Consider the following 25,452-nt stretch of genomic DNA (forward strand, 5'->3'; position numbering starts at 1 on the left):
TCCTTCTCACAACCAGCCCTAATAGTTATTATTTCCCTTTCTTTTCTGCCTCCTGCACTTGGGAACTGTAGGGATGGAGCACCATGTCCATGGCAGCTCCACGTTCAGGGCCTCCTGTGGGGCAGCAGGGAGGGGGTTGCAGGTGGTGGTGGGGATTTGGGAGCTGGGAATGCAGGAACTGGGAATGCAGGAGCTGTACCTGGTCTGGGAGCTGGGAATGCAGGAGCTGGGAATGCAAGAGCTGGGAATGCAGGAGCTGTACCTGGTCTGGGAGCTGGGAATGCAGGAGCTGGGAATGCAGGAGCTGTACCTGGTCTGGGAGCTGGGAATGCAGGAGCTGTACCTGGTCTGGGAGCTGGGAATGCAGGAGCTGGGAATGCAGGAGTTGTGCCCTGAGCTGTGAATGCAGGAGCTGGGAATGCAGGAGCTGTTCCCTGACCTGGGAATGCAGGAGCTGGGAATGCAGGAGCTGGGAATGCAGGAGCTGTGCCCTGAGCTGGGAATGCAGGAGTTGTGCCCTGATCTGGGAATGCAGGAGCTGTGCCCTGAGCTGGGAACTGGGAATGCAGGAGCTGTGCCCTGATCTGGGAATGCAGGAGCTGGGAATGCAGGAGCTGGGAATGCAGGAGCTGTGCCCTGAGCTGGGAATGCAAGAGCTGGGAATGCAAGAGCTGGGAATGCAAGAGCTGGGAATGCAGGAGCTGTGCCCTGAGCTGGGAATGCAGGAGCTGGGAATACAGGAGCTGTGCCCTGGTCTGGGAATGCAGGAGCTGTGCCCTGAGCTGGGAATGCAGGAGCTGTGCCCTGAGCTGGGAATGCAGGAACTGGGAATGCAGGAGTTGTGCCCTGGTCTGGGAATGCAGGAGCTGTGCCCTGAGCTGGGAATGCAGGAGCTGTGCCCTGGTCTGGGAATGCAGGAGCTGTGCCCTGAGCTGGGAACTGGGAATGCAGGAGTTGTGCCCTGGTCTGGGAATGCAGGAGCTGTGCCCTGGTCTGGGAATGCAGGAGCTGGGAATGCAGGAGTTGTGCCCTGAGCTGGGAATGCAGGAGCTGTACCTGGTCTGGGAGCTGGGAATGCAGGATTTTTAATCCTAATTTATATTGCTAAACATTAAGTATCTGTAGGTGGGAGGGGGGTTTGTAGGAGGAGGGAGAGCAGCCCATGGGGAGGGAGGCAGTGAGGGGGTGATCCAGCCCTGGCCTCTCTCCTGCCTCCCTCACCTGCTGCTGGGAGAAGGGGGAGTTTCTCTGGAGAATCCTGAGGATGTGCAGCCAATTCCCAGATTCTCACTGTTGCCTCCATGCACAGCTGCCCATTCCAGCAGGAGCAGGGGGAGCTGAGCTGTGGCTGTGCCAGGGAAGCCAGTGCCCCTTTCAGGCAGTGAGCTAATTAATTCAAAGAGTAATTAACCCCCCCCTTTGCCTCCCTCTCTGCAGTGCCCAGATGTCCTCAGGACACTCGGTGGCAGTGATGGGCATTGACTTCACCCTGAGGTACTTCTACAAAGTTCTCATGGACCTGCTGCCTGTTTGTAACCAGGATGGGGGCAACAAAATCAGGTAAAGCTGAAATATCTAAAGGATTTATTTTTTATCTCTAACCAGAGCTTCTTGCCAGCTTGATTTATCCAAGGATTCTGTTCCTCTCAGTGGGTGTTCTCTGATTTGGAGTAAAACCTGGGCTTGTCCTTCTCAGGAAGATTATGTGGATGTTTTTGTTCCTCCAAATCAAACTGCCATCAGCTGAGTCAACAGTCTGCAGGATTACAAAAGCAGAGAACTGATTTTTGGGGGTTTTTTTTGGTTATATTTAGACTTCATTGAAATTCTGGGGGGGAAAAAAATCATTCTTAAATGAACACACATCCCAGTTCTTTCTGTTTGTTTTAATTTTGCCTATTTAGTGACTGTGAGTGTGTAATTGTGATCCAGCATCTCTGGTTGTTTTAACCAGGATTATTAAAATACACTGTTGCTACATTTTTCTCAGAAATGCACAGCAAAAGTCTGATTTTATGGGGAGGATCTGCTTTCACTCAGATCTCTGTGTGTCTGAACTGCTCCTCTCCTTTATTGAAAAATCACTTGGGTTGGGGAGGGCTCTGCTTTGGCTCTGGAGTGACTCAATAACTTGCTTTGGGCATTGTTGGTTCTTTGTTTGCTTTTAAACCTTCCATGTGGGAAGGGAAGTGATTTGCTCTCACCCTCCCAGTTCTTTTCTGCTTTGCCTGGATTTTATATCCATTTTATGGTGTGTAAGGCAAAAAAACCTCAGGATTTCTGGCTTGGCATTTTTCCCTCCCAGTGAAAAACAACTGCTAGTTCTGAGGTCAGAGGCTTCACTCTGTTTCCACATTCCCTAAGTGAGGAATTCTGAGCATGTTGTTCAGTCTTAGACCATCCTAAGGTGGCTCTGATGCTTCCAGCCTCTGTCAATGCAGGTCTTTGGGGGTTTTAAGGTATCTCTGCTCAGCTTTTTCTCTGGGATCATCATGAGCCTGGTCATCCTCCTGTTCCCTCCAGCATCTTCCAGGAAAAAAATGGAAAACACACCATCCCTTTGTGCATTTCCATTGCAAAACCCCCCAGAAAAACCCAACTCCAAGTTCTCCCAACTCCTTTTACACCTCAAGGGTCCAGATGGCTTTCAGTGCTCCCTGCAATCCCTCTGGCTGTAGGATCTGCCCCACACCTTGGGAATCTCAGCCTGGGAAGTCTCAGGGGCAGGATCCAGCCACATTCCCACTGTGCTGCCACCACAGGAGTTTTGGGAGCATCCAGTGGGACACAACCCTCCCCTTGGCCCTGCTGTGGCCACCAAGTGTCCTGATGTGGGTGCTGTCACCATAGGAGTTTTGGGAGCATCCAGTGGGACACAACCCTCCCCTTGGCCCTGCTGTGGCCACCAAGTGTCCTGATGTGGGTGCTGTCACCACAGGAGTTTTGGGAGCATCCAGTGGGACACAACCCTCCCCTTGGCCCTGCTGTGGCCACCAAGTGTCCTGATGTGGGTGCTGTCACCATAGGAGTTTTGGGAGCATCCAGTGGGACACAACCCTCCCCTTGGCCCTGCTGTGGCCACCAAGTGTCCTGATGTGGGTGCTGTCACCACAGGAGTTTTGGGAGCATCCAGTGGGACACAACCCTCCCCTTGGCCCTCCTGTGGCCACCAAGTGTCCTGATGTGGGTGCTGTCACCACAGGAGTTTTGGGAGCATCCAATAGGACACAACCCTCCCCTTGGCCCTGCTGTGGCCACCAAGTGTCCTGATGTTGGTGCTGTCCTGGTGCTGTGGCTGTGGAAGTGGGAGAGGGGGATCCAGGCTGGATCCAAGTTCCCAGCACGGTGGTTTCTGGAGAAGGACACGCTCCCAGCATCCCTTCCCTGACATCACACAGGACTCTCATGGGAAGAGTGAGAATGGAGAGGAAAACTGGGGAGGCTTGGAGTGATTTATCTCCCCCTTGAACTGAATTCTGAACTGGGAGGTCATTAGAGGAGAGTGTGAAAGCTGTTTAATTAATCTCACAGTAGATGAATAAACTCCTGAAGCTTTCCAAGCCCATCAGGCTTTGTTTCCTTCTGGATCTTCCCCAATCAGACAATGCACTGGTGGCTTTTTCTCTCTGGTTTTAGTCAGCCCCATTTCCAAGTGTGATGGTCCAGGATCACTGGAACAGCAAGAGATGGAAAAGCTTCAGGGAAATACATTTTTGAGAGACACTTTGCAGTGAATCTGGTTGATGTCCCCATTCTTCTTGTCAATGGAAGCCTTTCCAAGACTCTCCTCCAGCTGGAAATTCAGGCTGAGGTTTCTCTGAAGGTCTGATGGGTGTGTTTGTTGGGGACAGGTGCTTCATCATGGAGGACAGAGGGTACCTGGTGGCACATCCCACCCTCATCGACCCCAAGGGACACGCGCCCGTGGAGCAGCAGCACATCACTCACAAGGTCTGCCTCCTTTTCCCTGCCTTTATTCCCACCATTTCCAGTTTCTGTCGCTCTTTGTGTGCGATTCCAAAGGCTTGAACTCCTGCCTTTCCCCTTCAGGAGCCTCTGGTGGCAAATGACATCCTGAACCACCCCAACTTTGTGAAGAAGAACCTCTGCAACAGCTTCAGCGACAGGACAGTTCAGCGCTTCTACAAGTTCAACACCAGCCTGGTGGTGAGGGGGGTTTCCTGTTCCATTTGGCTGTTGGGTGTGCTTGGGTTGGATTGGATTGGGTTAGGTTGGGTTGGATTGGGGTGGGGTGGGTGTGCTTGGGTTGGGTTGGGTTGGATTGGGTTAGGGTGGGGTGGGGTGGGGTGGGGTGGGTTGGGGTGGAGTGGGTTGGGTTGGGTGTGCTTTGGGTGCGTTGGGTTGGGTGTGCTTGGGATGGGTTGGGGTGGATTGGGTTGGGTTGGGTTGGATTGGGTTGAGTTGGGTTGGGTGTGCTTGGGGTGGGTTGGGTTGGGTTGGGGTGGATTGGGTTAGGGTGGGGTGGGGTGGGGTGGGGTGGGTGTGCTTGGGGTGGGTTGGGTTGGGTGTGCTTTGGGTGCGTTGGGTTGGGTGTGCTTGGGATGGGTTGGGGTGGATTGGGTTGGGTTGGGTTGGATTGGGTTGAGTTGGGTTGGGTGTGCTTGGGGTGGGTTGGGTTGGGTTGGATTGGGTTGAGTTGGGTTGAGTGTGCTTGGGGTGGGTTGGGTTGGGTTGAGTGTGCTTGGGGTGGGTTGGGGTGGGGTGGATTGGGTTGGGTTGGGTGTGCTTGGGGTGGGGTGGATTGGGTTGGGTTGGATGTGCTTGGGTTGGGCTGGGTTGAGTTGGGTTGGGTGTGCTTGGGGTGGGTTGGGTTGAGTTGGGTTGGGTGTGCTTGGGGTGGGTTGGGATGGGTTGAGTGTGCTTGGGTTGGGCTGGGTTGAGTTGGGTTGGGTGTGCTTGGGGTGGGTTGGGTTGGGTGTGCTTGGGATGGGTTGGGGTGGATTGGGTTGGGTTAGATTGGGTTGAGTTGGGTTGGGTGTGCTTGGGGTGGGTTGGGTTGGGTTGAGTGTGCTTGGGGTGGGTTGGGTTGGGTTGGGTGTGCTTGGGGTGGGTTGGGTTGGGTTGAGTGTGCTTGGGGTGGGTTGGGGTGGATGTGCTTGGGTTGGGTTGGGGTGGGGTGGATTGGGTTGGGTTGGGTGTGCTTGGGGTGGGGTGGATTGGGTTGGGTTGGATGTGCTTGGGTTGGGCTGGGTTGAGTTGGGTTGGGTGTGCTTGGGGTGGGTTGGGTTGAGTTGGGTTGGGTGTGCTTGGGGTGGGTTGGGGTGGGTTGAGTGTGCTTGGGTTGGGCTGGGTTGAGTTGGGTTGGGTGTGCTTGGGATGGGTTGGGGTGGATTGGGTTGGGTTGGATTGGGTTGAGTTGGGTTGGGTGTGCTTGGGGCGGGTTGAGAGTGTGCTTGGGTTGGATTGGGTTGGGTTGGATGTGCTTGGGTTGGGTTGGGTTGAGTTGGGTTGGGTGTGCTTGGGGTGGGTTGGGGTGTGCTTGGGTTGGGTGTGCTTGGGTTGGGTTGTGCTGGGTTGAGTTGGGTTCAGGTAGGCTTAAATATTTTCTTGTAGGCTTAAATATTTTCAGATAGGCTTAAATATTTTCTGGTAGGCTTAAATATTGTCAGGTAAGCCTAAACACTTTCAGGTAGGCTTAAACATTTTCTTCTAGGCTTAAACATTTTCAGGTAGGCTTAAACATTTTCTTCTAGGCTTAAACATTTTCTTCTAGGCTTAAACATATTCAAATAGGCTTAAATATTTTCAGGTAGGCTTAAATATTTTCAGGTAGGATTAAAAATATTCACATAGGCTTAAATATTTTCTTGTAGGCTTAAATATTTTCAGGTAAGCCTAAACACTTTCAGGTAGGCTTAAACACTTTCAGGTAGGCCTAAACATTTTCAGGTAGGCTTAAACATTTTCCCCACACTTGAAATGCAAAGTAGGGGGTGTGTTTCTGTGAAGGAAATTGTGGAGGACGGAGCAAAAGCTCCAGACTGTGGAAAGAGGAGTCAGGGATGAGTCTGCCCCAGGCCAGGATGGTGCTGGGGGGCACTTTTTAAGGCACATGTGCCAGGAGGTTTTCAGCACGTGGTGGTGATGGTGGTGCCTCCCTGTCCAAGCAGAACCTCTGTGGAGGTCACTGGTGGTGCGAGGTCAGGTCAGAGCGATGGGAGGAAGGGAGAACTCACCTTCTCTTGCCACATCTTGGAATCTTTACCAAGTCTCCAGCTCCCTGTGCCAATGTTTTCCAGCAGTGCCACTCTCTTGTTTGTCCCCAGGGTGACCTGACCAACCTTGTGCATGGCAGCCACTGCTCCAAGTACCGGCTGACGAGGATCCCGGGCACCAACGCCTTCGTGGGCATCGTCAACGAGACGTGTGACTCGCTGGCTTTCTGTGCCTGCAGCATGGTGGACAGGCTGTGCCTCAACTGCCACAGGTGGGCAGGGCCTGGCCCAGCAGAGCCTGGTCCAGCAGATCCTGGCCCAGCAGAGCCTGGCCCAGGACTTTCCTCCTTTCTTCTGCTTTGAGGCAAAATGTATAAAAACACGGTTATTTTGATGAGCTAAATCAGTTCAAAACTGAAGTGAAGATGAAATGGTTGGTTTGCTCATGCCCTGTGTAAGAGGCATGAGGGCTTGGGGTGGGTACCATCTTCTGCCAGCTTGTCAGAATATTGAAACCAGGGGGCTTTGTTCTTGAGGTCACAGAATCCCAGAATCAGAGAAACAGTTGGGTTGGAAGAGACCTCTGAGATCATCAAGTCCAACCCTTGATCCAACCCTACTGTGATCACCAGCCCAGGGCACTGAGTGCCCTGGGCTGGTGATCACAGTGGGGTTGGATCAAGATGTGGTGGATTCTCACAGTAGGGTTGGATCAAGATGTGGTAGATTCTCACAGTAGGGTTGGATCAAGATGTGGTGGATTCTCACTCAGTGCCACATCCAGTCTCAGCTCAGGATGTGCAGAACTGGAGGGACCCACCAGGACCACCCAGTCCAACCCTCAGCCCTGCCTAGGCCCATCCCCAGGAGTCACTCCCTGTGCCCCAGAGCAGCATCCAAACCCTCCTGGAGCTCTGGCAGCCTTGGGGCTGTGCCCACTGCCCTGGGGAGCCTGGTCAGTGCCCACCACCCTCTGGGGGAAGGACCTTTCCCTGAGATCCAACCTGACCCTGTCCTGGCACAGCTCCAGCCATTCCCTGTGCCCTGTCCCTGTCCTGGCACAGCTCCAGCCATTCCCTGTGCCCTGTCCCTGCCCTGGCACAGCTCCAGCCATTCCCTGTGCCCTGTCCCTGCCCTGGCACAGCTCCAGCCATTCCCTGTGCCCTGTCCCTGCCCTGGCACAGCTCCAGCCATTCCCTGTGCCCTGTCCCTGCCCTGGCACAGCTCCAGCCATTCCCTGGGTGCTGTCCCTGCCCTGGCACAGCTCCAGCCATTCCCTGGGTGCTGTCCCTGCCCTGGCACAGCTCCAGCCATTCCCTGGGTGCTGTTGCTGCCCTGGCCCAGCTCCAGCCATTCCCTGTGCCCTGTCCCTGCCCTGGCACAGCTCCAGCCATTCCCTGGGTGCTGTCCCTGCCCTGGCACAGCTCCAGCCATTCCCTGTGCCCTGTCCCTGCCCTGGCACAGCTCCAGCCATTCCCTGGGTGCTGTCCCTGCCCTGCCACAGCTCCAGCCATTCCCTGGGTGCTGTTGCTGCCCTGGCCCAGCTCCAGCCATTCCCTGTGCCCTGTCCCTGCCCTGGCACAGCTCCAGCCATTCCCTGTGCCCTGTCCCTGCCCTGGCACAGTTCCAGCCATTCCCTGAGTGCTGTCCCTGCCCTGGCACAGCTCCAGCCATTCCCTGGGTGCTGTCCCTGCCCTGGCACAGCTCCAGCCATTCCCTGGGTGCTGTCCCTGCCCTGCCACAGCTCCAGCCATTCCCTGGGTGCTGTCCCTATTCCCACAGGGCAGAGCTCAGTGCCTGCCTCTCCTGAGGAAGTTGAGATGTTTGGGTAGATACTGTTAAAAGACCTGGAGACATTCAGTGTTCCAGGGGCCAGGTCCTTTCTTCTGGCATATCAATGCCCATGATTTTATGTGGACTGACATCCTTTTTCACTGAGGGGATCCAGGAGATTTTCCCTGTGCCATCAGCATGGCAGAAGCCCATCACAAGCCCAACAAGTTTGTTGGGCTGTCAAGAGAGGGATCTTTCCAGCCAGATCTCAGGCTTGGCCAGGGATGGCCTCCTTTTGGGATTCCAGGGGATGGGTGACACATCAGAGCCTCTCATGCCATTGTCCTCAGTCCCAGTGCAGGACAGAGCAATCTCTGTTCCTGGGGGAGGGTTTGGAACAGCCTTCTCTGTGGGAACTGCTGTTGGAGCTGAACAGTTGAGCTGATGGTGCAGCATCTGATGGGTGTTCTGTGTTTCCTGCCCCTGAAGGATGGAACAGAACGAGTGTGAGTGTCCCTGTGAGTGCCCACTGGAGGTCAATGAGTGCACTGGCAACCTGACCAACGCTGAGAGCAGGTGAGACCCTCATGAGCACCTCCTGCCTTGTCCTGCCTTGTCTTGCCTCGTCCTGCCTCGTCCTGCCTCGTCCTGCCTCGTCCTGCCTTGTCCTGCCTTGTCCTGCCTCGTCCTGCCTCGTCCTGCCTCGTCCTGCCTCGTCCTGCCCTGTCCTGCCTCGTCCTGCCTCGTCCTGCCTCGTCCTGCCTTGTCCTGCCTTGTCCTGCCTCGTCCTGCCTCGTCCTGCCTCGTCCTGCCTCGTCCTGCCCTGTCCTGCCTCGTCCTGCCTCGTCCTGCCTCGTCCTGCCCTGTCCTGCCTCGTCCTGCCCTGTCCTGCCCCGTCCTGCCTCGTCCTGCCTCGTCCTGCCTCGTCCTGCCTCGTCCTGCCTCGTCCTGCCCTGTCCTGCCTTGTCCTGCCTTGTCCTGCCTTGTCCTGCCTCGTCTTGCCTCGTCCTGCCCTGTCCTGCCCTGTCCTGCCCTGTCCTGCCCTGTCCTGCCTTGTCCTGCCTTGTCCTGCCTCGTCCTGCCCTGTCCTGCCCTGTCCTGCCCTGTCCTGCCCTGTCCTGCCCTGTCCTGCCTCGTCCTGCCCTGTCCTGCCTCGTCCTGCCCTGTCCTGCCTCGTCCTGCCCTGTCCTGCCCTGTCCTGCCCTGTCCTGCCTCGTCCTGCCCTGTCCTGCCTCGTCTTGCCTCGTCTTGCCTCATCTTGCCTCGTCCTGCCCTGTCCTGCCCTGTCCTGCCCTGTCCTGCCCTGTCCTGCCCTGTCCTGCCTCGTCCTGCCCTGTCCTGCCTCGTCTTGCCTCGTCTTGCCTCATCTTGCCTCGTCCTGCCCTGTCCTGCCCTGTCCTGCCCTGTCCTGCCCTGTCCTGCCCTGTCCTGCCTCGTCCTGCCTCGTCCTGCCTCGTCTTGTCTTGTCCTGCCCTGTCCTGCCTTGTCCTGCCTTGTCCTGCCCTGTCCTGCCTTGTCCTGCCTTGTCCTGCCCTGTCCTGCCCTGTCCTGCCTTGTCCTGCCCTGTCCTGCCCTGTCCTGCCTTGTCCTGCCTTGTCCTGCCTTGTCCTGCCTTGTCCTGCCTTGTTCTGCCTTGTTCTGCCTTGTCCTGCCTTGTTCTGCCTTGTTCTGCCTTGTCCTGCCTTGTCCTGCCCTGTCGTGCCTCATCCTGCCTCGTCTTGCCTTGTCCTGCCCTGTCCTGCCCTGTCCTGCCCTGTCCTGCCTCCTCTTGCCTCGTCCTGCCTTGTCCTGCCTCGTCCTGCCCTGTCGTGCCTCATCCTGCCTCGTCCTGCCTTGTCCTGCTGACCTGCAGGTGACACAGCCTGGAAGAGGCACCATTCTGGGTGTAACGAAGCTCATGAGAAGCAATAGCTGAAGGAGATGTTTTGAACTGATGGTGCTCTTGTGTGATGCAAAGTCTGGCTCTTGCCCCACTGCAGGAACCCGAGCTGTGAGGTCCATCAGGAGCCCATGACGTTCACAGCCATCGACCCCAGCCTGCAGGATGCCCTCCCCCAGTGCATCAACACCCAGTGCAACCAGAGGACAGAGAGTGGGTAAGGTGGATCTGCCCATCCTTCAGACACCCTGCTGTGCAAATAACCCAGTGGCAACAGCTCCTCCTTACGTGTTGCAAAGAAAACAGAGAAGGTGGCCTGGTTTGGGCTGGGTAGAGTTAATTTTTTCTCACTAGCTGTGAGGATTTGGGATGAGAACAGTGCTGATAACACACTGATGGGCTGGGCTTTGCTAAGTCAGGTTTATCCTTTTTTTTCCTTTGTCCTTGTCCATGCCCTGCCAGTGGGAGGGGACGTGGCTGGGACAGGTGACCTGAGCTGAGCACAGGGATGTTCCCCACCATGGAATGTCATGGCTGGGCTACAAACCAGGAGGAGTTCCCTGGAAGGGGCTGAGCTGAGTTGGGAAAAGAGAGTCTGGGGTCAGTGCTGTGCCCCACTTGTTTCCTTTTTGTTATCATTATTATTATTCACCATAATTACTGCATTTGACTTTATTTTCAATTAGTAAACTGCTCTTATCTCCACATACAAGTTTTACTTTGATTCTCCTCCCCTTCCACCGGGGTGGGGGGTGTTGAGGAAGCACTTGGGTGGGCTTTATTTTCCTTCTGAGCTTAAATCACAGCAGCAGGGAAAGAAAAGTGTGATGCCAGGATGAGGTTCTGCTCCTGGCACTGCATGGAGAAGCTCAAGGGCTTGTTTTTGCTAATTATGAGCAGGGACCTGAGATGGCCAGAACATGTCCTGCCCTCACCAGACTTCCCAAATCCTTTCTTCCACCTTCCAAAGGCTGCAGAGAAAGTGTGGGGCCATAGCCAGACTCCCCCACACTGAGAAATGTCTTCCTGGAGGAGTTACAAGGAGTTCTCCCTTTGCTCAGGCTGAGTGATGGAGGGAAAAATCCAAAGCAGACGGACTTGGAAGATGCATGTTGGGATGCAGCTTCCCTGTGTAACTTCCCCTGTGGTCCTTGAACATTTCCATGGAAGATTTTCCTGGCTAAATGTTCTCTCTGTGGAGATTTAGAGATGCTTTTGGCTTCCCTCTGTCTGGTGATTCTTGAACAGACTGAGCTTTGCGAACAAGAGGTGTTGACCTGGAAGGTGACTGTGCCTTCTTTGGTGCTTCATGCCCAGGGATTGCTTTGGAAGGTGACTGTGCCTTCTTTGGTGCTTCATGCCCAGGGAGTGCTTTGGAGTGTTGGACTGGAAGGTGACTGTGCCTTCTTTGGGTTTTCATGCCCAGGGAGTGCTTTGGAGTGTTGAACTGGAAGGTGACTGTGCCTTCTTTGGTGCTTCATGCCCAGGAAGTGCTTTGGAAGGTGACTGTGCCTTCTTTGGGTTTTCATGCCCAGGAAGTGCTTTGGAGTGTTGACCTGGAAGGTGACTGTGCCTTCTTTGGGTTTTCATGCCCAGGAAGTGCTTTGGAGTGTTGGACTGGAAGGTGACTGTGCCTTCTTCGGTGCTTCATGCCCAGGGAGTGCTTTGGAAGGTGACTGTGCCTTCTTTGCTTTTTCATGCCCAGTGATGCCATGAATGACCCTTCCCCCCAAAAACAGGACTCTGAGCACGTTAGTGCAGGGTAAGATAAAAAGTAAAGGTCCTTTAATAACACAGGGCCTACAGCCCACAGGAATACAGGATGACATCCATGTGCCTCAGTTCTTGTTTCCATGGCTTTTATAATAAGATCCCTTCAATCATTGCTTTACACATTTCCCAGTCCAGCCCTGGTCCCACTCTTGGTCCAACCCCCTGGAATTGGGTCTGGGGTCATCAAGACCCTCTGTCTTCATCAGCTCCTCTTCCTCGGGCACACAAAGGTCTCTTGGAGTTCATCCAGTTCTGGCTTTTGGGTCACTCTGACCTGTGTTTATGTTTCATTCTGTGGGCCTTCTGATATCCTTCAGCTCTACCTTGGAAAGGAGTCTAAACAAGATTAATTAACTAAAGGAATTTGAGCTCCCTGTTCTGGGACAGGGGTAGTGATAGAAAGGCATTAAACTGAAACTGTTAGAAATATTAACCCTCTAAAAATCTACAACTACTGTGCTCCTAAACTCTACAAAATGTGAAAATCAGAACAAAAACCCTTTCGGCATCACCAGGGATTGCTCTGGAGTGTTGACCTGGAAGGTGACTGTGCCTTTTTGCTTTTTCATGCCCAGGGATTGCTTTGGAAGGTGACTGTGCCTTTTTGCTTTTTCATGCCCAGGGATTGCTTTGGAGTGTTGGACTGTGAGTGGTGTATGGTGGACAGCGATGGGAAGACCCATCTGGACAAGTCCTACTGTGCTCCTCAAAAGGAATGTTTTGGTGGCATCGTGGGAGCCAAGAGCCCATATGTGGATGATTTGGGAGCAATAGGTAAGTCAACCCTGCTGAGCAATTTGGAGTCCATGCCATGCTCTGCCACTGCCAGAAGATGTTTCACGTGACATTTATCACTCAGGGTAGTGACAGATGCATCAAGCAGTAAAGAAGTAGCATCAGGTCTGCTGTGGGTATTACATTTTTGAAAATACTGGTGTGTAGCTGTAGGTTTCTGTCTTTGGGACAACCCCTGGTGGGGGTTGGTGTCTTCTCCCAGGCAAGTAAAACAAGAGGCAATGGGCTTAAGCTCTGCCAGGGGAGGTTTGGGTTGGATATCAGAAGGAAATTCTTCACAGAGAGAGTGCTCAGGCTTTGGAATGGGCTGCCCAGAGAGGGGGTGGATTCTCCATCCCTGGAGGTGTTTAAGGTGAGACTGGATGTGGCACTGAGTGCCATGATCTGGTGATCCCACTGGAGTTGGATCAAGGGTTGGACTTGATGATCTCGAAGGGCTTTTCCAACCCAATCCATTCTACGATTCTGTGATTTTATGGATGTGGCACTGAGTGAGAATCCATCACATCTTGATCCAACCCCACTGTGATCACCAGCCCAGGGCACTGAGTGAGAATCCATCACATCTTGATCCAACCCCACTGTGATCACCAGCCCAGGGCACTCAGTGCCCTGGGCTGGTGATCACAGTGGGATTGGATCAAGGGTTGGACTTGATGATCTCAGAGGTCTTTCCCAACCCAGTTCATTCTGTGATTCCTTTAAGATGTGCCTTTTCTGGATTTCTTCTCCTACTCCAAGTGTGTCCAGACAGGCCACCTAGAAAACCTTTGAGAGCTCCTCTCATCTTCCATGCTGCTGATTTCAGCCTGTGTGCAGAGCACTCATGGTGGGCTTTTCTCTCTGTTTGCTCCAGGAGATGAAGTCATCACCCTGAACATGATCAAGAGCGCCCCGGTGGGCCCCGTGGCCGGAGGCATCATGGGCTGCATCATGGTGCTGGTGCTGGCCGTGTACGCGTATCGGCACCAGATCCACCGCCGCAGCCACCAGCACATGTCCCCGCTGGCTGCCCAGGGTGAGTGCCCAGGGGGCACCCCCAGAGTGCTGGGGGGCACGGAGAGCCCAGCACGACCAAAACCAACCCCAGAAGGCAACGGGATGAGGTTCACCAAGGCCAAGTGTAGGTCCTGCCCTTTGGCCACCCCAAGCCCTGCAGAGCTCCAGGCTGGGCACAGAGTGGCTGGAGAGCAGCCAGGCAGAGGGACCTGGGGGGATTGAGGGACAGGAAGCTCAACAGGAGCCACCAGTGTGCCCAGGTGGCCAAGAAGGCCAATGGGATCCTGGCCTGGATCCAAACTAGCGTGGCCAGCAGGGCCAGGGCAGTGACCCTTCCCCTGGACTCTGCCTTGGGGAGGCCACACCTTGAGTGTTGTGTTCAGTTCTGGGCCCCTCAGCTCAGGAAGGACATTGAGGGGCTGGAGCGGGGCCAGAGAAGAGCAACGAGGCTGGAGAAGGGACTGGAGGTGGCACTGAGTGTCCTCTTAAACATCTCCAGGGACAGAGAATCCACCATGTCTTGATCCAACCCTACTGTGATCACCAGCCCAGGGCACTGAGTACCCCACTCTGTGCCCTGGTCTGGTGATCACAGTGGGGTTGGATCGAGGGTTGGAGTTGATGATCTCAGAGGTCTCTTCCAACCCAACTGAGAAGAGCAACGAGGCTGGAGAAGGGACTGGAGCACAAGCCCTGTGGGGAGAGGCTGAGGGAGCTGGGGGTGTTCAGCCTGGAGAAGAGGAGGCTCAGGGGGGACCTCAGCACTGTCTGGAACTCCCTGAAGGGATGTTGGACCCAGGGGTGGGTTGGTCTCTTCTCCCAGACAACCAACAGTAGGACAAGAGGGCACAGCTCAAGCTCTGCCAGGGGAGGTTTGGGTTGGATATCAGACAGAAATTCTTTGCAGAGAGAGTGCTCAGGGATTGGAATGGCTGCCCAGAGAGGGAGTGGATTCTCCATCCCTGGAGGTGTTTAAGAGGAGACTGGATGTGGCACCGAGTGAGAATCCACCACGTCTTGATCCAACCCCACTGTGGTCACCAGCCCAGGGCACAGAGTGGGGTTGGATCAAGGTTTGGTCTTGCTGATCTCAGAGGTCTCTTCCAACCCAACTGATTCTGTGATTCTGAGGCAGTCCCGGAGCTCTTTGCTTGGCTTTGTGTGGATGTTTCCCATAGAGAAGCCGTGCTGTGTTGCTGCCCTCTCCTGGGTGCAGCCAGACCTGCTGCTGCCCAAGAGGTCTGCCCAAAGCCTTCAACACACATCACTGCTCAGAGCCACGAAGTTCAGCTTCTTGCAGAGCTCAAAGGCTGGTGCAGCTCCCCAGCCCTCTGTCCCTTGGCCCAGCAGAGCCATTGCACACGTTTATTTGGCTGTCTTGGGTTGAGCAGCTCAGACACTGCTAAACACTGAGCTTGGCCGTGGCACTGAGTGCCATGATCTGGTAAATGGGCTGGAGTTGGACCAAGGGTTGGACTTGATGATCTCAGAGGGCTTTTCCAACCCAATCCATTCTATGATTCTGTGATAAAACTAACACATTGGCCCAGCAGTGCTGCTTTGGGGTGTGCTGAAGTTCTCACACCCCTTTGCTTGAGATGTGTCTGTTTTTAACTTGTGTTTCCTGCTTCTGGTCCATGTGATGCTCATGGAATGTCTGTGCATAGTTGGGGAAAAGCATTGAGGTCTGAGAGACAAAACTGTGTTGGGAGAAAGGAATGCTGGTGGAGAGATAAAGATACAGAGGGAAAAACACCTCCCTGGAAGTGTCCAAGGGCAGGTTAGATGGGGCTTGGAGCACTCTGGGCTAGTGGGAGGTGTCCCAGCCCATGGCAGGGAGTGGAATGAGGTGATCTTAAAGGTCCCTCCCACCCCAGACTATCCTGTGATTCTATGTGTGATCAGGGCTAGTTACCTCAATATTTTAAACGAGATCACCTTCTCCAGATCTCCAGAGCTGGTCCCTCTCAGGGGGACTGTGGGCTGTGGCACTTCCCTGCTATTCCCAGCCCCTTCTGTGGTGGAAGAAGAGCCTCCCAGCTCAGACCATCCCTTCCCACAACGTGCTCCCACTCTTGCTGGGGTCAGAGCTGGCAGTGAGATGGTGCCAAGTCCTCCTCTCACTGTTGCATTTCTGTGTTTGTGACGCTGTGCAGAGATGTCGGTGCGGATGTCGAACCTGGACAATGACAGGGACGAGAGGGACGATGACAGCCATGAAGACAGAGGAATCAGTGAGTACCACCCCCCAACTGTGCTGCAACCAACTGTTCCATCCAGTCAGCCATTTCCTTGGGAGTGCTCTGCAGTTAAAAGTTGAGTGAGGAGAACCCTGTGCTGAGCCAGAACTCGGACTGGAACATCCAGTGCACCTTTAGCCTCGTGCTCAAAAATGACATTTTTCACTTTTAAAAGAGGTTTTTAATCCTCCTCTGTTATGTGTGGAGGATAAAACTTGTAATAATGCCAAGGTCATGGGTTCAATCCCCTCTGTGGGCCATTAACTTAAGAGTTGGACTCAGTGGTTCTTGTGGGTCCCTTCCAGCTCAGAATAGTCTGGAATTCTGTGAGGAGTTTTTCCCCTTACACCCCCAGGGCATGATCACTTCCAGAAATTCCTCTGGTCAGCTTAAAAATTGCCCCTGGGACTGCACAGGGCATGGAAAACTCCTCCCCTTCTTCAGCCTTGGAAAGCAGAGCCAAGACTGGCCAACAAACGTGGCAGTAAATCTTCTCTGCGTTGCTTTGGGGTGCCCAAAGCTCTGTGCCATTCAGCCAGAATGGCACTTGGCATGATCCTGGTGTGCTGTAAGATGAGCTGGGGCACTAAAACTCCAGGAGAGCTCCAGGCCCCTGTCTCTGGGCCCTCAGTAAAACAATACTCAAGACTTGAAACTGTGTCAACACTCAGAGATGGAAAAACAAGCCTATCTGAGCTTCATGGCTTCCATCCACTGCTTCTCCATGTCCTTCTCAGTTTTGTTCTGAGTCAGCTTTCAGTGCTGCCCCAGGTCTTTCAGCACTGGCACAATAATTCTGAATTCTCTTAATCCAAGGTGGATGAGCTTTCAGTGCTGCCCCAGGTTCTTCAGCACTGGCACAATAATTCTGAATTCTCTTAATCCAAGGTGGGTGAGTTTGATTGGATCTTGAGTATTCCCCGTTTAAACAGCACCTCTTTACTCCTCCTCTGTCAGTGACTGGGGACAGCACCCGGGGAATGGCTGGAGCTGTGCCAGGGCATGGACAGGGCACAGGGAATGTTTGGAGCTGTGGCAGGGCATGGACAGGGCACAGGGAATGGCTGGAGCTGTGCCAGGGCAGGGACAGGGCACAGGGAATGGCTGGAGCTGTACCAGGGCAGGGACAGCACCCAGGGCATGGCTGGAGCTGTGGCAGGGCAGGGACAGCCCCCAGGGCATGGCTGGAGCTGTGGCAGGGCAGGGACAGGGCACAGGGAATGGCTGGAGCTGTGTCAGGGCAGGGACAGCACCCAGGGAATGGCTGGAGCTGTGCCAGGGCAGGGACAGCACCCAGGGAATGGCTGGAGCTGTGCCAGGACAGGGACAGGGCACAGGGAATGGCTGGAGCTGTGCCAGGACAGGGACAGGGCACAGGGAATGGCTGGAGCTGTGCCAGGACAGGGACAGGGCACAGGGAATGGCTGGAGCTGTGCCAGGGGAGGGACAGGTTGGATCTCAGGGAAAGGTCCTTCCCCCAGAGGGTGGTGGGCACTGCCCAGGCTCCCCAGGGCAGTGGGCACAGCCCCAAGGCTGCCAGAGCTCCAGGAGGGTTTGGATGATGCTCTGGGGCACAGGGTGGGATTGTGGGCACAGCCCCAAGGCTGCCAGAGCTCCAGGAGGGTTTGGATGATCCTCTGGGGCACAGGGTGGGATTGTGGGCACAGCCCCAAGGCTGCCAGAGCTCCAGGAGGGTTTGGATGATGCTCTGGGGCACAGGGTGGGATTGTGGGCACAGCCCCAAGGCTGCCAGAGCTCCAGGAGGGTTTGGATGATCCTCTGGGGCACAGGGAGTGACTCCTGGGGACGGGACTGAATGATCCCTCTGTGTCCTTCCAGCTCAGCATGTTCTGTGTTTCTTCTAACAAGTCCTGGAGAAGGACCAGCTGCAGGCAGCCTGTTCCCTGCCCTGCTGTGCCCTGCAGTGGGTGGGTGGGTGGGTGTGTGGGTGGATCCCTGTGCTGACCCCCCTGTTTGTGTCTCCCCAGTCAGCAACACGCGGTTCATCGCGGCCGTGATCGAGCGCCACGCCCACAGCCCCGAGCGCCGCCGCCGCTACTGGGGCCGCTCGGGCACCGAGAGCGACCACGGTGAGTGCCTGCAGCCCCTCCGCCCTCCCTGGGGGCACCTGGGGCCCTTCGGGGCTCTGCCACGTGGCACCAGAATTCCAGCCAAAGGAGAAGCTTTGCGCCCTTGGTGGTTCGTGGTTGAGCGGTTGGGGGTTGTTCAGGCTGGAGAAGAGGGGACTGAGGGGGAGCTCACTGGGGGCTTCAGCATCCTCAGGAGGGGCAGCAGAGGGGCTGGCACTGATCTCTTCACTTTCCTGACAGGACTGGAGCTGTGCCAGGGCAGGGACAGGGCACAGGGAATGGCTGGAGCTGTGCCAGGGCAGGGACAGGGCACAGGGAATGGCTGGAGCTGTGCCAGGGCAGGGACAGGGCACAGGGAATGGCTGGAGCTGTGCCAGGGCAGGGACAGGGCACAGGGAATGGCTGGAGCTGTACCAGGGCAGGGACAGGGCACAGGGAATGGCTGGAGCTGTGCCAGGGCAGGGACAGGGCACAGGGAATGGCTGGAGCTGTGCCAGGGCAGGGACAGCACCCAGGGAATGGCTGGAGCTGTGCCAGGGCAGGGACAGGGCACAGGGAATGGCTGGAGCTGTGCCAGGGCAGGGACAGCACCCAGGGAATGGCTGGAGCTGTGTCAGGGCAGGGACAGCACCCAGGGAATGGCTGGAGCTGTGCCAGGGCAGGGACAGGGCACAGGGCATGGCTGGAGCTGTGTCAGGGCAGGGACAGCACCCAGGGAATGGCTGGAGCTGTGACAGGGCAGGGACAGGGCACAGGGAATGGCTGGAGCTGTGCCAGGGCAGGGACAGGGCACAGGGAATGGCTGGAGCTGTGCCAGGACAGGGTCAGGTTGGATCTCAGGGAAAGGTCCTTCCCCCAGAGGGTGGTGGGCACTGCCCAGGCCCCCCAGGGCAGTGGGCACAGCCCCAAGGCTGCCAGAGCTCCAGGAGGGTTTGGATGCTGCTCTGGGGCACAGGGAGTGACTCCTGGGGATGGGCCTGGGCAGGGCTGAGGGTTGGACTGATGGTCCTGATGGGTCCCTTCCAACTCAGCACATTCTGGATTCTGTGACACCCAGTGGCAGATGATCCTGCCCAGTGAGGGACTGGCAGAGGTTCTGGCAGTGAGTGGTGGCACAGCAGCAGCTAAACATGCTCCTCATCTGGTGTTGGGTCTCCCAGGTGCACTGGGTGAATTCACTGACAGGTACCACACTCCTTCCATCACCAGCCCTCACCACATGAACATCCTGTTGAGAAAAGGGACCTCTCCTGCTTCACAGGAGAAAGCAAACCCCTTGCAATGAAGTCAGGATCCTCCAGCTCTTCCCTGACTTGCCATGTCCATCTTCCACAGCAGCAGCACGTGCTGGGTACCTGCATCTCCTGGGCTGGACTAAGTGTGGATTTAGGCCAAGTGCCAGGTGCCTCCTCAGCCTGTCACACGTTCAGTCTGTGCCATCACAGACAACACCAGCACAAGGAGGGCATGGAACTGTTGGGGCAAGTCCAGAGGAGGCCACGAAGTTGCTGAGGGGACTGGAGCACTTCCCGTATGGAGACAGGCTGGGAGAGTTGGGGCTGCTCAGGCTGGAGATGAGAAGGTTGTGTGGAGACCTCAGAGCACCTTTCAGTGTCTGAAGGGGCTCCAGGGAACTGCAGAGAGGACCTTCATCAGGGACTGGAGTGACAGGACAAGGGGAATGGCTTCAAACTGACTGAGGGGAGGTTTAGATTAGATGTCAGGAAGAAATTCTTCCCTGTGAGGGTGGGCAGGCCCTGGCACAGGTTGCCCAGAGAAGCTGTGGCTGCCCCATCCCTGCAAGTGTCCCAGGCCAGGTGTGACAGGGCTTGGAGCAACCTGGGCTGGTGGGAGGTGTCCGTGCCCATGGCAGGGGGTGGCACTGAGTGGGCTTTAATGTCCCTCCCAACCCAGACCATTCCATGGTTCTAAGATCTTCCAGGACCTTTAAGCAAATACTGCTCACCATGAGGTTCAGGCAGTTTGAGGACATCTCTGATGCCCTAATGAGGCTCAGGCAGTTTGAGGACATCTCTCATGCCCTGAGTCTCCTTAAATGTGCAAAGCTCTTGGAAGGTGCAATGCTGGTGACTCATGAGGAGGCTTAACAGAAGTTAAGAGGAGGGTTAGCCAAGTCTGCCCAGCTGTCACCTCAAGCTGGGAGCCACAGGGGCTGGCTCTGCTACAACAGACCTTCTGCCAGTATTAACCAGTGGCTGCACTAATGGAATTGCTGAGGGACAGGAAATCCAAAGGCCAAAGCCTTGGAATGTGGAGGAACAGATGTCTGCGAGACAATCTTGCTGCAGGAGGAATTACCCTGGATTTGGGGGCAGCTTACCTGGGCTGAGGCAGATCTGCCAGATTAATGCTCCCTCTGCTCTGTCTCCTGCAGCCCTGGGAAGTTCTTCCCATCCTTTGGTGCTCCTCTCAGGGTCAGCAGGGGAATTGTCCACCTCCAGCTGAAATGGGCACCCCTATTTTTAGCCTCTGTAATTCCATCTTCCTTCCAAGGGCTGCCCAGTCTCCTTGCCCAGTTCCTCCCTGCCCCTCAGAAGCCCTGACTCACTCAGAGGGCCAGCTCTGGGTGCTCAGCTTGCTATTTTTAACACCCTTGGAGGTGTCTCCAGCTGAAAACCTCCCTGGGATGCTCAGCAGCACCAGGGGGGGTGTTCCTCAGCCTTCAGCCCAAGTTTTGGAGAAGGGTTATTTTCTTAATTAAAGCAAGATGTATTTTTTTTTAATTGCATTTCAGGAGACTGAGGTGGGTTTGTTTGGACTGCAGGCTGGGTCTGGGTGGGAATACTGGTTTTGGTGATAAACCCACATCCCCCTGGAACTGGGAGCACCTTCTTCAAAGGGAAGGGACAGAACCTCTCCAGGGGCCAGGGTTAACTGTTAGCTGCTTTCCCAGTGGCATCTTTTCCTTAGGATATCCCAGGGAATGTGATGTCTCTTCACTCCTGATCTGGCTTTTGAACTTCTCAGACTCAGTGAGAGATATTTGAGCCAGAAGAGAGCCCTGAGTTAATTGCAGCACGTGCAGGAGTTCACCTGGAAGTGTCAGTTCAGTCTGGCTTAGTGTGTGTAACCCTTCCCAGGAGGATTCCAGAGATTTCCTGAAGTATGGAAAGCTCAGCAGCATTAAAAACACGTGCTTGGTTCTTGCAAACAGACCCTCTCACAGGTGAAAGGTGCTCTCACCCTTTGAAAAATTAAATACTCAGATTATAAAATGTGACAAAGTGGAGAAATTTTGCTGCTTCCAAACAGAATAACTGGTGATCCTTCCCAGGAAAGATGGAGATGGAAGGAGTAGAGGCATGTGGGAGTGGATCCCACCTATCCTTGTTTCTTTAAAAAACCAAGGAGCAGCTTAACAGATTCTCTTTGGGTGGTATCTTATGTTTTGGATTTAAGATCAGTGCCAGCAATTCTGCTGTACCAAACTGCTGAACTCGGGGTTCCTGTTCCTCTTTGGGGTGGTTGGTGCAGACCCCAGTTTATAACCAAAGGTGGTGGGAGGGAAAGAGATCCCTTATGGTCTTATGGGACAGGACAAGTTTCTTGGGGGTTTCCCTTTTCCTGTTGTGCTGGTTTAAAGGTAAACAGGAGAAACAAACCCAGCACAAAAGAGATTCTAAGAGTTATAATTTAATAACAATATTCCAAGAAATGCCATGGCACAAAGAGAAATTGGGTTTAACCCCCAAGCCCAGCAGTGTAACCCACCCCCTGGGGCACAAACACAGGGGGGTTTGGTGGCCCCTGTGCTGAGCCCCACGTGGTGCCCTCGAGTCCAAAGGAAAAGGAAGGGACAAACCTGTTAGTGCAGATGATGGCACAGTCTGGTGGAGAGTGGTGGGCTCCTCCTGGCCAGGGTCTGCTCCTCTGGATCCAATGAGTGGTCCCAGAGGTCCCCAAAGCCCAAGATTGTGTCCCCTCAGGTTTGGGTGGGAGCCCCCAGTGCCTCCCCCAGGGCAGGGAGTTCCACCCTGGGGGATCTGACTCTGGCAGTCAGGGGGGATTTTGGACTCGTTGCTGGCCCATGGGCAGAGCTGAGCCCTCAGGTGGGTGTGGAGGTGCCAAGGAGTCCCTGCAGGGCAGTTCTCCCAGCTCCTCTGCCAGGCTTCTTTCCCAGCCAGCTCCCAGCCTGAGGGCTCAGCTGTGCCCTGGGCAGCTGCTGCCAATGGGCCCTTGGGAACAGTTGCTGGGCAATGGCCCAGAGGGTTTGGAATGCCCAGCTTTGGTCACACCCAAACTGGGATAAACTGGGCCCACCTGCTGAACTGGGACAACCAACCACATCAAACACTTGTGGCTTCTGATTCCACCCTTTGGATTTGAGGGGGATGTTGGTGTTTCCCACCCCAACTGGGAGCATAAATCCCCAGCAAATGGGCAGCCCCTTCAGGGATTGGCTGATTCAGGAGCGTTTGGGGCTCCTCAGGATGGTTTTGTTGTGAATATTTCAGCCTTTTTTTGTTTGTTTGCAGCTGATTTAAAGGAGGGGTTTTCTGTGTTAATTATGCACCAGCATCTGATTTGGGCCAAGAGTTGTGTGTGTGGGGCTGGGAATGTGAGAGCAGAGAGGGCTTGGAGAGCATTCCAGCCTGTGGGATTGGTGGGCAGGAGCTGCCCCACTGTGGGCACACAGCCAGCACCAGGTCCCAGCCCTCGGGCCAATTAAAGAAAATCACTTTATTCTCTCTGTAAAACACTCTGTGCCTGACTCCTCCCATCAGCCTGGAGGATTTCCCCCCTGAGCCCTCCTGTCTCTCCCCAGGGTACAGCACCATGAGCCCTCAGGAGGACAGCGAGAACCCGCCGGGCACCAACGAGCCGCTGGCGGCCGGAGTGGACGTTGGTGCCCACGACGAGGAGCTGGAGCTGGACACCCCCCCCCAAACTGCTGCCCTGCTGAGCCACAAGTTCCAGCACTACCGTCTGCACCACCCAGCCCTGGGCCAGCACAGCCACCACCTGCAGGCCGCCGTCACCGTGCACAGCGCCGACGCCGAGTGCTGACGGCCGCCCTGGCACCGCCTCGTGCCCGTCCCGGGGGCTGAGCCAGCAGAGCCTTACGGGGTTGGCAATGTGAGCTTGGCTCGGAGCTGGAGACACCTCTTGATGGATGGACCTGCCCCAGCGTTGGGTGGGGTGGAATGGATGGAGCAGGAGGAGCGTTGGGTCTCCCTCCCTCCCTGCAGGAGTGAGTTTGTACAGCAGCTGGAGCTCGTGCCGAGCCAAGAGGAGACAGAGGGAGAGACAGGGCTGAAAAGAGCCAGAGATGATTCAGTTTCCTTAACTGGAAGAGCAGAGATGTGATGCTGAAGGCTGCAGAAGTGCCAGGCAGAGCAGGGAGGGGGCAAAGCTGCTGGTTCCTCTCCCCCTGGCAAGGTCCCTGCTCCCACTTTGCTGGATGGAACCTGGGACAGACAATGCATCTCAAGATTTTTAAGTAAAGGATTATTTTTCTACTATTTATTGAACTTGGAAAACTTCAGGGGGAGGGAGGGAGGGGAGAAGGAAACCCGTTGGCAATTCTCCAGGAGCACCACGTGCATCCTGTGCTGGTGAGGTGGCTCTTCAAGGGAGGCACATCTGGTCCTTGTTAGCTGATGGTCACCCAGTGCCCCACTCTGCAAAGGGAAAATGAAGAAGTCCTTTCTGCCTCGCTGTTTACATTGGGAATGCTTTCTTTTCCACAGTGGTTTTCTGGAAATATCCCAACCTGATCTGTCTTACAGTATTGTCTTCCCATTGGCAGGGGAGAAATCCTGCCCTCTGTTATGGAAATGCTGAGGGTTCTACCCAGAAACCTCTCCAGCTTTACCTCTCTGATCATCCTGAAAGGATTCCCGTGTGGAAGTGATAAAGAATTTAGTTACCAGATAATCCCAGCTGGAATCTGTGCCATTCCCCTCTTTCTTTAGGACACTGTGGAGAACCAGGAGTAGGGACAAACCAGTGTTTTGTTTTTTTTAAAACTGGGCTTTACTGTGGAAGAAACCTTGAAATCATCCTGAGAAGCTGCTGCTGTTTGTCTGGGAATTCAGGCCCAGATTTCTGAGTGTCTGCAACACAGGGCATCATAACCATGGGTTAGTCTGAACTCACAGTGTTGTATTTGAGATTCACATGTTGTGATTACGAGGATAGAAACCCATTCTTGCACTGTGCATTATGATAAACATCCAGTTATATGTAGGGGTTTTTTTTAAAAAAAAAAAAAAAGGAAATCACTTGTTTTAATGAATATGGTACTTCATACTGTATTATGTAAAAAAATTGGTTCTTAAACAGTACAGTAAAATAACTATATGTGTGATACCAGGATAGCCCTTTATACTATGTATAAAATTAAAAATCTCTAGTGAAATAAACTGTATATAAATAGAGATCTGTGGATAAGTGGAAATGATTCTGGCCCAGTTACCTTTTGTGGCTGCAAAAATGCTGTAACAGGACTGAAAATCCACTCAGGTTCTTCTACTTTTAGCAACAGCCTTGAGAGATCTAAACTTTACATATAAATGACAATATTCATCTAAGTTTTAGAGCCTTTTTTTTTTTTGTTAGCCTGTTGGTCATTTATTTGGGACATGAACCTTTCTGGAAGTGCTCAGCCACCAAAGCCAAGAATTTCAGGGTTTTCTTTGCTCCTGCAAACTGTGGGTTTGCCTTTTGTGCTGTGTTTGGGGGGGGATTTGGGACAGGCTTTGTGCTGCAGGGATTTGTTGAGCTCTGCTTTGTTGAGCTCTGCTTTGTTGAGCTCTGCTTTGTTGAGCTCTGCTTTGTTCTCCCAGAGCTCTGCATCCCATGCCCTGGGTGTCCATCTCTGGCTGGAATTCCTCCTGTTGTGTCCAGGATCAGGCTGGATGGTGGAGAACAGACCAAGTGGCTGTTCCATCAGCTTTGCCTTCAGGAGAAAAGGCAGGATTTGGATCTTGCTGCTACACAAAGAACAACAAGCACAGCCAGGGTGCAGAAAGAATCTTTAGGCATGAAGGGGAGTTGTTTTCAGCATGGAAACTGTTCACCAGTTTGTGAGTTTTTATAAGAGTTTGAATGAAGTTTGGCCGTGGCACTGAGTGCCATGATCTGGTAAAGGGACTGGAGTTGGACCAAGGGTTGGACTTGATGATCTTGGAGGTCTTTTCCAACCCAATTGATTCTCTGATTCTCTGATTCTAATCCTGTGTCAGTGGAGATGGTTTTTGGTGGTTCTTCCATTCCAGGCCAGCAGAAGGTGCTTGCAGGGGCTCTGAAAGCAGCAGGTTGCAGAACCTCTGGGACTCACAGCAATCAAACCCCTCTTGTTTTTGCCTTCAGAGCTTTTCTAGAGCTGCTGCTTGGCCACTTCTCCTCTGGGCCACACCAGCTGAGGGGTCTGGACAGCCCTGGTGGCACCTGGAGGGCTGAGAGGAGCCAAAGCTCTTGCTGGTAAGGAGGAATTACTGAGGTGTGGCAGCTCCCAGTTCCCAATGCCCACAGCTGACCTTGTCCCAGCAGGAAGAGATGGAATGCTGGGAGAGACAGGATTGCTCATTTAAAGCCTCACCAGATAATGGCTGTAATTAAGGTTTGTAAGAAGCTGCATGAAGCTCTCCATGGTTATTGCCCGTGTTGCTGCCATGGCCTTCCCTCCCCATCATTGTTTTACTGTGCTGACCATAAACCAGGCAATTAAACCCCATCTCCTCCTTCCCTGGAACCATTAAGAT

At 54.4% G+C, this 25,452-nt stretch overlaps 1 protein-coding gene across 2 annotated transcripts in view; it reads left to right on the forward strand.

Annotated features, from left to right (window-relative positions):
- The window catches only part of CACHD1 (cache domain containing 1), a 108,908-nt gene extending 84,782 nt beyond the window's left edge, over positions 1–24,126 (forward strand). For both annotated transcript variants that reach the window (XM_071565504.1, XM_071565505.1), the window contains 11 exons: positions 1,438–1,560; positions 3,852–3,951; positions 4,051–4,167; positions 6,288–6,448; positions 8,439–8,525; positions 9,929–10,045; positions 12,224–12,375; positions 13,253–13,414; positions 15,552–15,629; positions 17,624–17,725; positions 22,512–24,126. In XM_071565504.1, the coding sequence (XP_071421605.1) occupies positions 1,438–1,560; positions 3,852–3,951; positions 4,051–4,167; positions 6,288–6,448; positions 8,439–8,525; positions 9,929–10,045; positions 12,224–12,375; positions 13,253–13,414; positions 15,552–15,629; positions 17,624–17,725; positions 22,512–22,753 (1,441 nt within the window). In that variant the 3' untranslated portion in view covers positions 22,754–24,126. The remainder of the gene's footprint in view (positions 1–1,437; positions 1,561–3,851; positions 3,952–4,050; positions 4,168–6,287; positions 6,449–8,438; positions 8,526–9,928; positions 10,046–12,223; positions 12,376–13,252; positions 13,415–15,551; positions 15,630–17,623; positions 17,726–22,511) is intronic.
- The last annotated feature ends 1,326 nt before the right edge of the window (positions 24,127–25,452 follow it).

Source organism: Pithys albifrons, chromosome 10, assembly GCF_047495875.1.
Source record: "Pithys albifrons albifrons isolate INPA30051 chromosome 10, PitAlb_v1, whole genome shotgun sequence".
In the NCBI taxonomy this organism is placed as follows: Eukaryota; Metazoa; Chordata; class Aves; order Passeriformes; family Thamnophilidae; genus Pithys; species Pithys albifrons.